We start from the raw sequence: 16102 nt of genomic DNA, 5'->3' as shown, positions 1-16102 counted from the left end.
AATGTTATGCTTCTATCATAAGATTATTAAAAGAAGAAATTGAAAACAATAATGATAAAGATGTTAACGAAGCAATAGGTATCAATTATAATTTATTACTAATTTAAACATTTTTATTTCTTATAATTAAATGAACTACCTAATTTATATTATTAATTATACAATCAATTTTTTTAATTTTTCAGGAATTCTGACCAATATGCAAAAAGGAATATTTGTAGTTCATTTATTTATTCTTCAAAAGGTGCTTACTATGGTTAATATATTATCAAATCAACTTCAGTCAAAGACAGCTACACTAGGAAATGCGGCAAATGTAATAAAAAGTGTTATTAAATCGTTCGAAGATTTAAGAAATCCTGTTGCGTTTTCACAAATGTGGAAAGAAATATTACAATTTTGTGAAGACCATAATTTAACAATTGAAAAACCATTTCAAAGTATGCATAATATAATAATAAATAATATTAGTACAATAAATATAAACATTAAATAATGTTTGTTGTTTTTTAAATTGTAAAATAGGTTGTAAAAGAAAAAGGTTACAGCCAAAAAGCCTATCAAGTTTTGTCATGAGTACAACTACAAGTGCTCAATACAACACTCCTGAGGAATTAGAGGAAAGTAAAGAAGATTATTTCAGATGTCATGCTTATTTTCCTATATTGGATTGTATAATTGAGAATATGAATAAACGATTCACGCCCGAAAGTTTAGAAATGGCAACATCTATAGATAACTTTTTCAAACTAGATTTTGCACTAAGTACTTACTTCATTGATCATTATAAAGTAAATATGTATATTGTATAGCTGTATAGTGTATATATTGACTAATACTTAATTTTATATTTCTTTAGGATTTGTTAAGTATTTCTGACTTCTGTTGATTCGTTGAAAGCTGAAATGATCGTCGCTAAAAACGTTATAATCCAAACATATGGTACTTCAAAAGAATTAATAACTGATAACTTAAAACTTATTTTACAGGAAAATGTTTACCCAAACTTGTTTCATTTGTATAAAGTAGCTATAACATTACCTATTAGTTCTTCCACGTGTGAGAGAAGCTTTTCGGCCATGCGCCGAATAAAAACATGGTTACGAACGTCTATGTTACAAGATAGATTTACTCAGGTGTCTATATTGTACATAGAAAAAAACGATACCAAAAATATTAATAAAGATATCATTCTTAAGCAATTCGCAGAGGAACATAAATATATTATGTTAAAGTAATATTAAGATGATGTTAATTGTTATTACTTATTAATATTTGAATTAAATTATGTATGGTTTTATTTAATAAATAATTTTGAAGTATTTATATACATGTTTTTAAATTGTAAAATTTGGATGTAGATGGTGAGGGGGAGGAAAAAGCTTGCATAGTAGGCTTGTTATAAAGTTCTACTGTTATAAATTATAAATTATAATCTTAGCGTTAGCCCCCCCTTCTAGCAAGCCAAATTTACGCCTATGACTATAAATATTATAAATGCTTAGTAAGTATAGAATTATTATAAATGTAAAATAAACTATTATTAATGTATTTTATACTACTGCAATATTATAGTTCACTTTAAAATAATACTTAATTCAATACATTTTCATAGTAAACCAGAAAAAAAAATTAAAATACGACTTCTCGTTATATTATGCAATGTCTTCTTAATAAAATTATAAAATTATATAAAAAATAAAAATGATGTTGATATGTTTGATTATCCAAGATAAGAAATAAGTAGGTACCTACCTTTATCAATACACGATGAGGCAAACCGAATTTTTCCAACAAATACGTTCCTAATACAATAATATATTATTATTATATATTATTATTATATATTATTATGAATCTAGGACGTTTCCCCCATGCCTTTTCCCCCCTGATACAATGGACGTCCCCCCCCCTCGACGGGACAATTTCTCCCCCAGACAAAAAAAAATAAATATTAAACAACAATAATATACAATGCAAATAAATAAATGTACAAATGATTAAATTAATGTATAAATATAATGAATATAATAAAATAATAATATAATAAATATAATTGTAAAAATGTATATTTTTATTTTTTTATTCTGGTAAGATAGCTCACTGAAATTAAAAAATTTTAAATATCATCATTTGAAAAACTTTCACATAATTTTTTTAACCTATCATCTTTACATAAATTATTACGAAAAGCTCCTGCTCTATAATTTAAAATTTTGATTGATGCACTTGAGTTGGTCATCTGTAGAGCTTCAATAAAAAGCCCAATATTTGGATGATTAATTCGCACTAGTGTTGTGAATTTATTATTCCACCCTTCCGAAATATTGTTTGTTCTACCTATACCAGCTTTTGTCAACTCAAACACGTTCCATCCTCGTATATTTCGGGTAAATCCAAAGAACCTATTATAATATGTAAAAACAATGTATATTGAGTTGGGGGGAAACGTCTCAGTCTGGGGGGTAAATGTCCAGTGCCGTTAAGATTCCCGGAGGTGGGGGGAAAGCACGGGGGGGGAAACGTCCAGGTACCTATTATTATTACTTATTTTAAATATTTATTATCAATGCTAATACCTATTATCTACGTATCTATTTTTTATATTATTCTCATCACTCTACATTAATATCTATGATTTAAATTTTGGTGCTTATAGTTTCTTCAATTAGTATTTACCTAATGATGATTTTTTATTCGAATAAAATAATTTGTTTAATATTTGATCAATTATTTATATACGAATATTGATGGGTCTAGGGCATCTCACCAACACCTTTTCGGAAACGGAAATTTTAATTTCATGTTGTTTTAGCTTTCAAACCTCTTTAAGGCCATTATGTGTAGGCTTTCCATTCGTCCTGGTTTTAACAGCATGTCCCGGTGTCCCGGCCGGTCATTAATTTTGTCCCGGTTAATGGAAGCCGAGCGAAAATAACTTTAATATCGTATTATTTAATACATATAAAGAATAATAGAGCTGTACTGAAAAAAATCTACTCAACAGAAAAATATAAAAATTAGCTTATAAGTAGGGCCCGGATTTCAATGCAAAGCGCATATTTTTTTGGTTGATCATATACAATGCTTTCTAAGTACATAATTCGTTCCATGTAACGAGGGTTTGAAAGCTACACATTTTATTTTGCATATTTCGACGTTTTTTCTTTTTTAGAGCATTTTTAACATTATTGGGTCATCTGGTCATTTTGTTGGTTTTTAATGCATATTTGTTCAAAATAGATATAAAATTTAAAAAAAACTACAAAAATATTCTTTTGGACAACAATAGGTCATTGGTGTTTCGGTGTTTGAAAATATTAAACATTATATTATTGTCCAATGCAATGCTCAAAATTTAGTAAGTACAAAAGACTTACTGAGAATGTTAATTTTACATAAATTTTAATATATATTTTGGTATGTTTAGAATGAATAATATTTCCCCTAAAACATGCGTGTCAACATCATATCAGTCAATATTTCAAATTTTCAGTTTTTTTTTAGTAAAATATTATGTAAAAATAATTATTATGTCTCATTTATAAATTACAATTTGTATAAAAAAAAAATATATGGCATTTTTAAGGTCATTTTTGTGGTAAATTGTATTTTTTAAGGGCATTTTGGCTATTTTTTAAAGCATTTCTGTATGGTTTTAAGTGCATTTAAATCCGGGCCCTACTTATAAGTTATAATTAGAGGTCGGATTTTTATGATTTTACATATTTGTTTCTAGTTCGTGCAGTTAAATGAGAGTGAGAAATCTTTACAAATCGTGAAACACAGAATTCACAGGAAAAAATTTATTTTACATAAAAAAGCTTATTTTAGGGGTTAGAGAATATTTAACACGTTAGAGAATGTTTGAGAATATTTTTGTAATATCCAGCATATAATGAACATACCGTATTTCCCGTATATCAGCACCTTGATAAATACAATGTTCACTAAATGATATTTTATTTCTGGGTTTAAATAAAAGTTAATCTCCAGGTATTCCTTATCGATTGCGACAGCACATCGGTTATTTCGTTAGCTGGCACGACTATCCATCGAACAATATACAGTTATTAATTGTTATTGTAAAATGAATTCAATTAAATATACTTAAAACCATATTAATAAAAAATAAATTTAAATGGAATTTTTTTTTTTTAATATTAAAAGAATATTTTGTATATTTAAGGACGTAAAACATCACATATCTGGTTTGCAAAGGAATATTAAGAGAATATATTGCCTATTTTATGTGACATACAAACATCATATTTTAAGGATTTTAAGAGAATATAAATCCGATCTCTAGTTATATAACTAATAAATGTAAAATTACAATTCAGATTTAGGCCTATACGAAAAATAAAAAGTTTTCTTATACATAGATATAAATATAAAAATCATAATAATTATTTCATTTTAAAACACAAGTCTTAGGAGGAGTGCGTTATTCTAGACAAAATAAGTAGAGGGATAAAAAAATATAAATACAAAAGAGTAGAGGGATGTCATCTCTCCGTATCCCCCCCCCCCCAATTCGACCACTGACTACAATACACCTTCGGAAAACATGAATATAAAATAACACTCAAGTTGTATACCGCGAAGAGCGTGTCCGAACTCGGCTGACTTCCCGCCGAATCGTTTACACCGCCTAAGGCTTTACAATAGTCTTGCGCGATCGGTGTGGAATGTCCGCCGCAGGCCATCACCCCTCTATGCGGCGAGCACTCGGCCGGCCGATGTCCACTGCAACTTTCGTCCGATCGTCGCCGGGCTGTTTTTTGCCAACGGCCGAACCTGGCGTGTCTGCGTGACCGCCCGTTCGCCCCGGGTTGTTCCGCTGTCCTCGTGGTCAACCGATCGGATTTTCAGTTTTTCTATATATTTTTATTGTAGTCGTGAGCACTGCAGAGATAGTCGGGGCCTGACGAGTGCGTACACCTCTTTTCACTCAATCTGAGTTATTGACGTTATAATTATAAGCTCCAAACGTCAACAGGTGTTCGGGTTGCAGAGCTTGCAGACCAGGTCCATTAATTATTATTTAACGTTTGATTTGTGTAGACCATATTGTATATTTTTGGAGTTGTCATTTATTAATTTATATTATGATTTTTATAATTGTAGCGCGCAATTACCTGCCCGGGCTATTATTATTATTATTATTATTATCATTGTATTTTTGTGTTATGTAGTGCTCATTGCGCCCATAAGTTGAATATTATAATATTTGTATTGAACATTATATACAGTAGGTGATCCTCCTTCCGTCCATAACATCCCGCAAGTCGTTGCCGCGGCTGCATCCGAATTGCATGCCAAAAAAAAAAAAATGTCTGAATTGCATGCCGTCTCTTGGAGGGGTCTGTCCGAATTGCATGCCACCTCTTAGAAGGCTTTGTCCGGATTGCATGCCGTACACCACACGTTTATTTACTATGCACTTACACAACTTAAACTTTTTTTTGGACTTTCCTAATTTAAAAAAAAAATGCATGTATAAAAACGCTCTTTTATGAATGGCTGTTACAACTTTTTAATGATTAGTTTCTGGATTGAAATATTTTTATATCCGTGTAAATATTTCCCTAAATAGTATCTATATTTGAGTAATGTAGTGTATTGTGACCTCGGTCTGTTTCATAGATACTATATGACCTTACTGATATTATTTTGTTTATTTAAATTGTAATATTGTGTGCCCGAAATGTCAAAAAAAACCACCAAATTTAAAAATAATATTATTTAAAATACACTCACTTGATTACTCTAAACTATAATAGTTTTATTTAACTAATGGCCTTTGTTGTCGATGAAAAAGAAATTATTTTATTTTATGATTCTTATTCACATGGTTACCTTCTACAATATTCATATGTCTTATTGTAATGTAACAAAATCCCGATCCTCCAGTTGAAAAGTAAGTTATTTATTTGGATATACCCCTCTAAGAGATGGCATGCAATTCGGACAGACCCCTTCAATAGACGGCATGCAATTCGGACGACCCGATTTATATTTATTTTTTTGGCATGCAATTTGGATGCACCTGTTGCCGCTAACCACGATTTCAAAGTACGATTAATATATGATCAAAATTTTAAATAATTTTAAATTCAACATCGCTTTGGTTGTATATTAAATATTTAAATTTAATAAAAACAAAATGATAAATTATTGAAAATATGCATCTCAACGTATAGAATCGAAGAAATATGCACAAAAACCAAAAAAAAAAACCGAAATACACATTTAAATGTAAAATAAAATTTTAAAACTAGGTAGCTTTGTTTTAGCATGAAACGTTTCTTACTTTGCTGTTTTTGTGATCGTGCAGCAAAACAAATATGCAAATGCTACAAGTCCTCTGCTCTACTTATAGGTAATGGGGTAGATTTGACCACGGTGATTTTTGAAAATAATAATAATTAACAAATTTAATTATTTATAATTGATTGTAGGTACATATTAATTTGGTCGTATTATCGTAATGTTAATGATAAAAAGCGGGAAAGTGAATGTCACTCTGCTGTATATTAGGTGTCTAGGAGGTCGCTTTAATGGATGGTAAAAAATTTGAATTCAATTATATCATATGCATATGCATTGCATATACGAAAAACGATTCTGGGCGGAGACGGTATGTCACTATGTCAGCCTAGGATATTTCATATTGTTATTAGTTTATACTTATTATTAATATGGTAGTCGGTAAGTTCAATTGATATTATTCTTAAATTATCAGTGATGCTGGAAAAATATTAATTATACTTAAGTAAAATTGGGCTGTTTTGGCCACCGAATAACAACCAAAAAATAAACTTTATTATTTGTATTAATATGCAATTTTGTCCAAATTTTAACTTAAAATGTCTATAAAAAATAGCTGTATTCGTGTATTTTTTGGATATCGTAGTTACGGAAAAACTGCTTAAGCTTAACCTCATTTTAAATGTTCAATCCTTAGCTATAAAAATTGAAAATTGTATACATTTTTTACTTCAAAATCATTTTCAATTTTATCAATATTTTGTCAAAATTTAAACTTTAAATACTTAAAAAACTAAATTTTGCCTATATATTTTTATTTTTTTCAACTAACAATATATAAGAAGCCTTTTATCTAGTCTTAGATAAAAAAGAAACATTTTTAAGAATTTCCAACTAAATATAATTAGCTAATTTTTATTGATTTTAACGAATTTTGTCATGATCATGTTTAAACGACCATGAAATATTATTGTAGATTTACGATCAACTTTTTTTTTAATTTCCACTAACAAAAACTTACAAGAAATCTTGTAATTTACAAGTTTTTTGACAGAGCGAACAATTTTTTATCGACTTTAGTTTTAAAAAAATAAATAATAATTGAAAATTCCATATGCCTATAAATATAGTTGTACACAAATCAAAATATTTATAAAATTGTAAGGTGTATCGAAAATGCTTACACAAATATTCAGTGAAAATGTCATGTATCTGCGTTCATTTTTGTTCGAGTTACACAAAAAACCAAAATCGATTTATTTGGAAACAGGTTTTGCGTACAAATTCCCATTTTCCCTTAATTTTTTATTTGTTTTTCCTGTTGCTTTTGAAAATTATTTGGAATTTATTATTTTAGATTCATTTTCCTCCCAGGTTATTTAACTTATTAAGCCCATGGAATACTGGATATCGAATAAACTATATTAGTTATACTGTACTCACCTTCTATAAAACTGTCTAAAAACCGATTTTGATTTGAATTAATTTTAAAAAATTTTGTATGCACACCTATTACAGTACCTATTACCACTATTACCTAAGTATTTTATTTATTTAAAACTGAAATTCGTATTTTGTGAATTATCATGTTATAATTGTTTGTTACATAATTATTGATAACACAATGTGCCATTAATTAGGAGAGGTAATAATTATGGATTGGATTTTTAATTGCAACCGTTTACTGAAGATGGTCACAAAAATTAGAGACCGGTTAGTCACCAAATTTTTTATTAATCTCTGTAGTGTGTTCTATGGTTTGCACTGTTTGCAGGCACGGATCCAGAGCAAACATCTGGGGGGGGGGGGAATCACTGTCCACCATGAATTAACATAGTACTATCTTAGTTTGTGCACCCCAGAATGATACGTATAATAATATATTATATTATCAGACATACATGTCATTTGAAATATAGTAATATTAGGGTTTGTAGAGTTATTGAAAAAAATTGGGAAGTAATATGTCTGAATCCGTTCCCGATGGTTTGTTTTTTACTCGTTTGAATTATTTGACGGAATTGTTGAAACTTTGAGGAAATTATGAGCGATCAGAACACACGAAGGAACAGGAGTGTATGCCTGTTATCGAGATAGTCGCCGAAAGAGGGCTACAACGCCGCCACACCACTGCCGAAATCGAAGAACAGTTACGACTAGTGTGTGCGACCATAGTACCTAGTTCATGGCATGAACTCGTCATATGCCACTCACCTTTTACCTACTTACACACTCTGCTTCCTGAGGAACAACTTAAAAAAAATAGTTATAGTTGTATAGTTTTTGCTTTTTATAACAAGCAATGTCCCCAAAAATCGAAATGTTGGTGAAGTTAATTTTTGGATATCTTTGATGTTCACCTTGAAATTATTATTTTCACTCATTTTTTTTTGCATTAGTTATTTATCAGCATCGTTAATAATATTATTAACTATACATACTATTTTTCGATATCATTGCTTAATGTTAAGTAATTATTATTTTTTCTAATAATAATACAGTAGGTTGAGTACATATTTGCAATCATAAAATGTATTGCGAGTGTATAAATGTAGTTGTATAATTTAAAGGTTTCAAGTTCCTACCCACGAATAACGGTTTTCAGTTATAACAAAATACAGAAGAATTCGCTTATAACGATTTTCAAAGGACCTAGAGAATAAGATCGTTATTGAGTAACTGAATCTGTTGCCATTTGTGTTTATGTCAAATACTTACAATTTTTTTAAAAAAAAGCATTCTTTTTCAATATTGAATCATAGTATGAATGGCCATTGGCCGTACGGGTGATAGTATCAATTATAAATTAGTATAAAATATAAATGTACCTACACGGCTACACTCCATAATATGCACAATAAAATGGCAATACATTTTTGAATTTTGGTTATATTAAATTTCGAAGTAATGATGCAAGAAAACTTGTTAGATAATAGAATTTTAAACAATAGATCACTTGCATCTAAGACATTTGAGTTTTATTCTTAAATATTATTTTCGATACAAAGGTATTTTTTTACCTTGATAACTTATTGTTAACAAAAACTTTGTATTTACTGTAGTAAATTTAATTAAAAAAAATAATTAATACATAGGTATTAAAGATAATATAATTTCTAAGTAGGACTGTGGTCAGTGAATACCTATGTAGGAAAGTGCATTTTATTTTTATTGATGACGAAACGTAGCTCTGTAAGAACATAATTTGAAATATGAATATATGATATAATATAATTATATTATTATACTACTATATAATTTATTAAATATATATATTGATATAATTTTAATATTTTAAGTATCAGAATTATTATGTAACTACGAATCCATTTGTGTAACTTTTATTTTGCATTTTTTGACATTTTTGATTGTTTAGGTCATTTTTGTGCTAATATAGGTCATCTTTTCTTTTTTTAATTAATTTTCCAGTATTTTTAATCAATTTCCATCAATTGACAGGAAAATGTTTGAAAAAAAAAAATTATTTTTATTCACAGGCTGTATACGTACATGTCGATAAAATAAGGCAATTTATTGCTAGATAACTACATAAGTAATTTATTTCTAAAGTTCTTAAAAAAATTGTCAGGTGAATAGCATTAAGTATAGAAAATTCAAATTCAATAAACATTTTTATTATTTTTTTTTATTAAATAAACACTTTTGTATGCATGTAATGTACTTATGTATAATATCCTATACCTAATGTTAATATAAATATAAAAATTAAATTAAAAACCATTTTAAATGAATTTTATACTATAATTTTTGGCATTTTTTTGACATTTTTAAAGGTTCTTAAGTGCATTAAATTCACAGCCCTACTTATAATATATTACAATGCATAGGTAACTATAATTACAAATATATAAAAATTAATTAAATGCGGTAAACACATGAAAAATAATATATTATAAGTATACATTTTTTTTCATAATACAATTTAATAATGATTTTTTTCCTCAAATAATAATAAGCGAAATGATTTATAGAATATAATTAAGTACTTTATTTCTATAAATTTAAAAACTAGAAAGTTATATGTTTTTGGCACAAAGTATTCATTACTGATGATTTAAAAATCAATTATTAATTAAGAAACTATTAGATACTTCATTTATATTAACTATGTAAGTGCATCTAAAAACAAATATAGATTTGGAATTAACTCTTTAAAATTTTAAAACTTTTGTACAAGAAAATTTAACTAATGACATAGTTTTTTTTACAATTTTACAGACAACTTTATGTGTAAAATATATCTATGTAAAATAGGTGTTAGTCATAGATAATAAAGAATTTCTTTATTATCTACGGTGTTAGCATTGAATTAGATGTACAACCACAGCCATATGTTGCAGTGATTGACCATGGTTGCAGGTTTGTGTATAACTTTTCTTTAGATTTGACAAAAGGACTATTTTGCAATAAATAATAATGAATATCTCAATAGTTAGATAATAGTATTTTTTTAACAATATATAATTTGTATTTAAAATGTCCACATTGTATTAAATAATAATGATTTATATTTACTTAATAAATATTTTTAATTACAGCATCAAAACATAAAATTTTATTTACGGTATGTGCATATAGTTCTATAAACACAAATTTATGCAATAATTATTGTACTTCATTTTTCATGAGATGACAAAGTATTATTATTTATGTTTAATTAAATATGAATTGTTTGTCCCGAAACATATACACTATCTCTAATCACCACTCTTATTATATGAAATTAAAACTCCATAATTTAAAAAAAACTAGCTTTAGGTAAAATTAATATAATGAATTATTTTTACGTCAAGCTAATACATTAGAAAAACATAAACAATCATAATAAAAGTTATTATTTTAATTGTTATAATTGTTCTTATAACAGAACCTTACAATATTTTATAGAACTTGCTGAGTGCACAAAATTGACATCACATTTGTTAACTTACATACTACAATATCATCGATATAAATGTAGACACAACCTAGAATGAGTTACAAACGTTCAACATGATCGCACACTGATCCCTTTTCTTGATAAAATCTCTTCAGATTATTCACCATATAATACAAGTACTATGTTTATGCAATATATATAATAAATGTATTGGATATACAATTAAAATATTATTAACAAGCTTCGAAATTGTGAGTATTGTTGGCTTGATTAAAAATTCATCAATATTATTTGAAACTAATAATATTGTTTTCTACAAGCCACAATATTGATGTATAGTAAAATATTTACATCAAATTTGATGAATTATTCAATTCCAACAAGTTAAAGAAGCACATACCTAACTTATGTTAAAATGTATGAATAGTAAAAAAAGTAACATAAAAACACAGACCTTCTTACCTTTAATATATAAAACATTTTTCAATAAAATTCAGGTAATGAATTGTTATTCAGTTAAAGGTCGGACAAGGTTTTACTACAAGCATGAATTAATAAATAAAAACCCAAAACTAAATTATTATGAACACAATTCATTTTATTATTGACTTTGTTAAAATGCTACAAACATATTGAAAAATAACTGAGAGTTAAATAGTACATAAAAAAATTAATCATATTTATATAATCTGTAATGTATTTATATTATGGGAATTTATTTTTATAAAGATAGAGAAAACAACATTATTATTTATTTCTTAGTTGGGTCAGGTAATTATTTTATCTCAATACAGCTCCTTTTTCCATGTACACACTTCAGATAATCTCATAAATTGTTCAAACTAGTGGCACCTCTGATGTAATATCATAACGACAAGATTAGACGTTTTATACACGTATTTCAAGCAGTCTAACTATCTCAGCCTTGGCACGAATATTTTTCCAAAACACACGTGTCAAGACTGCGGCAATTAGACATTTAGACTGCATGGAATACGTATATAAAAACAATTTCATCTCGGATTAGTAAGGCTGCTACAGGATCAGTGGAATTACATATCTGAAGTACGCACACAAAAATGTATTTGTTTAGGATTCAATTACCATGACCACATTGGATGATGAAAACAACGGATTAGATTTGAGATTGAGTGTGTTATTGGACGTTCGGCTGCTGTCTTGAATTTTCTTCTGCTCATATTTTGATTGATGTACAGAAACACTGCGAACAAATAATAAATATACATATTAATAGTGAAACAATCGTTGAACAGTTTTGGCGAGCACCAAAAAAACGTCATAATTACAAGCACCTACAGTTATCAAGACAAAAAAAGCTAAATGACTGAAATTCCGGGCGCAAGATTTTCAAGGAAGAAATTGGAGTATATCGTTACGTATCGGGTCACAATTATGAGTGTTTAAGATGTTACACGTTATATGTACAAGCAATAACGTGCCGATCCGTGTCGGACTCCGAGTCTCCGAGTCGAGGCGGTACGCAATTGTTCTCCATCGATACGTATCGAATATTATTTCTTCTTGAAAACATTGCTGTATTGTCGACATCGTTACGGATGCAACAGAGAGGAAACGATACTTACTGTACGTTGACTTTCGACTCCGCATCTGCACAGGAACAAAAACGTTCGGCAACACCGAGTCCAGACCAAGGCAGCCGTAATGCAATTATTAGTTGCACAACAACTGCCTCGGTCCGAACGACAGAAACAGAATTTTGAAAAACGATAGACGACCGGAGTGAAGCAGAGAGCGACGGCGAAAAAATGAATTATCGTAACGCGGCACGCACATCACGCCGTCCGGTTACCCCGCGCCCCGCAGTCGTCATCAGCCATGGCAAAGGAGTACGTGGCTGCCACGACGATGCCACGTCGACGCCACGTCGACGTAGACGCCGTTGAATTGACGCCAAACGCGATCGGTGGTACCAACCGTCGTGGTGGTGACCGGTTACGATCGAATACGTCCGTGGGTGACGAGACCAAACATCATTTCGATGAAATGGAACGCCCCAATAAGTAATTACTCCGTGACGCCGGACCGATCGCGTATTTCTGCACCAAAAATTTGCCACGAGTAATTCAATTTTATAACAATCACATCTCTAGGTAGTTGGTACGCCGTCGGTATAGCGTCTGCCGCGTTCGACCGTTAGTATTTATTTTATTTTTCGTTGCCGGTACTGTTCCGTGGTACCGGCGGGCGGCGAACACCGCGAGCCGACGCGACCAAAAATCGTTACGACTCGTGGGCGCGGTTTACTCCCTGCGCGGTTTCCATGGTATTACGATGTTGACGGTACGACGTCAACGGCGTAAAATATATTATTAAAACAATGATAGGCGTCCTTCGAGACGTTATCTTATTAGTTATTACTAGTTTGCCTTACGCGGCTCTGCTACAACTCATAAACAAATTAAATTAAATTATTTTTACTAAGATGCCCGCTACTCAGTTTCATTTCTATCGTGCTCGACCAGGCCGCTGGGTTCCTGATTCAATGGAACAATCAACTGTCTCCGCGCTTTCGTCTTGATAACTGTAGGTGCTTGTAATTATGACGTTTTTTTGTTGCTCGCCAAAACTGTTTAACGATTGTTTCACTAATAATATATAATATTTATTTTATGTTTACAGTGTTTCTGTACATCAATCAGAATATGAGCAGGAGAAAATTCAAGACAGCAGCCAAACGTCCAATAACACACACAATAACAATACTAATCCGTTGTTTTCATCATCCAATGTGGTCATGGTAATTGAATCCTAAACAAATACATTTTTGTGTGCGTACTTCAGATATGTAATTCCACTGATCCTGTAGCAGCCTTACTAATCCTAGATGAAATTGTTTTTATATACGTATTCCATGCAGTCTAAATGTCTAATTGCCGCAGTCTTGACACGTGTGTTTTGGAAAAATATTCGTGTCAAGGCTGAGATAGTTAGACTGCTTGAAATACGTGTATAAAACGTCTAATCTTGTCGTTATGATATTACATCAGAGGTGCCACTAGTTTGAACAATTTATGAGATTATCTGAAGTGTGTACATGGAAAGAGGAGCTGTATTGAGATAAAATAATTACCTGACCCAACTAAGAAATAAATAATAATGTTGTTTTCTCTATCTTTATAAAAATAAATTCCCATAATATAAATACATTACAGATTATATAAATATGATCACATTTATTTATGTAGAAATTAACTCAGTTATTTTTCAATATATTTGTACCATTTTAACAAAGCCAATAATTAAATGAATTGTGTTCATAATAATTTAGTTTTGTGTTTTTATTTTTTAATTCATACTTGTTGTAAGACCTTGTTGGTCGTTAACTGAACAACGATTCATTACCTGGATTTTATTGAAAAATGTTTAATATACTAGAAGTAAGAATGTCTATGTTTGTATGTTACTTTTTTTACTATTCATACATTTTAATATAAATTAGGTATGTGCTTATTTAACTTGTTAGAATTGAAAAATTCTTCAAATTTGATGTAAATTTTTACTATACATCAATATTGTGGGCCGTAGAAAACAATATTATTAGTTTCAAATAATATTGATGAATTTTTAATCAAGCCAACAATACTCACAATTTTGAAGCTTGTTAATAATATTTTAATTGTATATCCAATACATTTATTATGTATATTGCATAAACACAATACTTGTATTATATGGTGAATAATCTGAAGAGATTTTATCAAGAAAAGAGATCAGTGTGCGATCATGTTGAAAGTAAGTAACTCATTCTAGGTTGAGTACTTGAGTCTACATTTATATTGATGCGATTATAGTAGGTAAGTTAACTAATGTGTTGTCAATTTTGTATACTCAGCGAGTTCTATAAAATATTGTATAGTTCTGTTATAAGAACGATTATAACAATTAAAATAATAACTTTTATTATAATCGTTTATGTTTTTTCTAGTGCTGTTGCTTGACATAAAGATAATTCATTATATTAATTTTACCTAAAATTAGTTTTTTTTAAATTATGAAGTTTTAATTTTATATAATAAGAGTGGAGATTGAAGATAGTGTGTAAGTGTGTTAGGACAAACAAGGCATATATAATAATACATTGTCATCTTTTATGAAAAATAAAGTACAATAGTTATTGCATAAATTTATGTTTATGGAACTATATGCACACACCATAGAACAGTCAATAAAAAAATTGCATAAATGGATAAAATTAAAAAAATATATGTATAGTGTTTAATAATGTATAAACATTCTATAATTACGTAGTAAATGTTGATAATGAATCAAATATAAATAAATAATATTAAAAGGAATCATGTATTTATTGTAGTCTTAAAAAATAAAATAACTTAAGTTATAACCATAATGTTGTCAGCACTAAATGCTATCCACAAATACTTATTTCCTTCCATCAAAACTTTTCCAGAAATGTTCTAGAAGTGAGCAAACTTATTTAAATTATACATTATCCAATTAAACCTATTAATATTAAAACTCAAAAACATTATTGAGGTTACGTTCCAAAAAATAAATTTTTCTTTCCACAATATTCTAAATGCTATTATTGTTATGAGGACATGAAGTTGGTATGAAGTGTTCAGTGTTTTTATCTTAAATATTAGAATTATTGTAATTAAATTGAAAGGTAAGAGTGTGGGATTTAATTGATGTATCAGTTTTAAATGTTTAAAACTATGAAAGTATGACAATATTAAAATACCTACTTATAACTATTAAAAATTTAAATATAAATAAAAGCTTAAATGATATATTCCAGATAATTACTATTAAGCTCGATAATAGGTAGATTGATTTTAGTTTTAAATAAGAACGGTGAGTGTGTTAATATGTTGAATGTTAATAAGACTGGGACAATACACACTTCAGTCATATTTATGTTTGAAT

General features: G+C 28.9%; 1 protein-coding gene and 2 long non-coding RNA genes across 3 annotated transcripts; 2 read left to right on the top strand and 1 right to left on the bottom strand.

Moving 5' to 3' along the window:
- On the top strand, positions 1–943 carry LOC111031624. The gene is made up of 4 exons (XM_022311652.1): positions 1–78; positions 186–440; positions 526–791; positions 860–943. Exons 2-4 carry the CDS (start codon positions 200–202, stop codon positions 887–889), a joined length of 537 nt encoding a protein of 178 aa, XP_022167344.1. The 5' UTR covers positions 1–78; positions 186–199; the 3' UTR covers positions 890–943.
- Positions 944–12175: 11232 nt separating this feature from the next.
- On the bottom strand, positions 12176–13054 carry LOC111031622. Its single transcript, XR_002604221.1, has 2 exons — positions 12778–13054; positions 12176–12395 (listed from the first exon to the last, which is right to left on the bottom strand). It is a non-coding gene; the product is annotated as an uncharacterized LOC111031622 (long non-coding RNA).
- Positions 13055–13228: 174 nt separating this feature from the next.
- On the top strand, positions 13229–14603 carry LOC111031623. Its single transcript, XR_002604222.1, has 2 exons — positions 13229–13738; positions 13835–14603. It is a non-coding gene; the product is annotated as an uncharacterized LOC111031623 (long non-coding RNA).
- Positions 14604–16102: the final 1499 nt, after the last annotated feature.

Source organism: Myzus persicae, unplaced genomic scaffold (genome assembly GCF_001856785.1).
Source record: "Myzus persicae strain clone G006 unplaced genomic scaffold, MPER_G0061.0, whole genome shotgun sequence".
NCBI lineage: Eukaryota > Metazoa > Arthropoda > Insecta > Hemiptera > Aphididae > Myzus > Myzus persicae.
The sequence above is the reverse complement of the archived record's forward strand: the minus strand, read 5'-3'. Positions and strand labels throughout refer to the sequence as shown.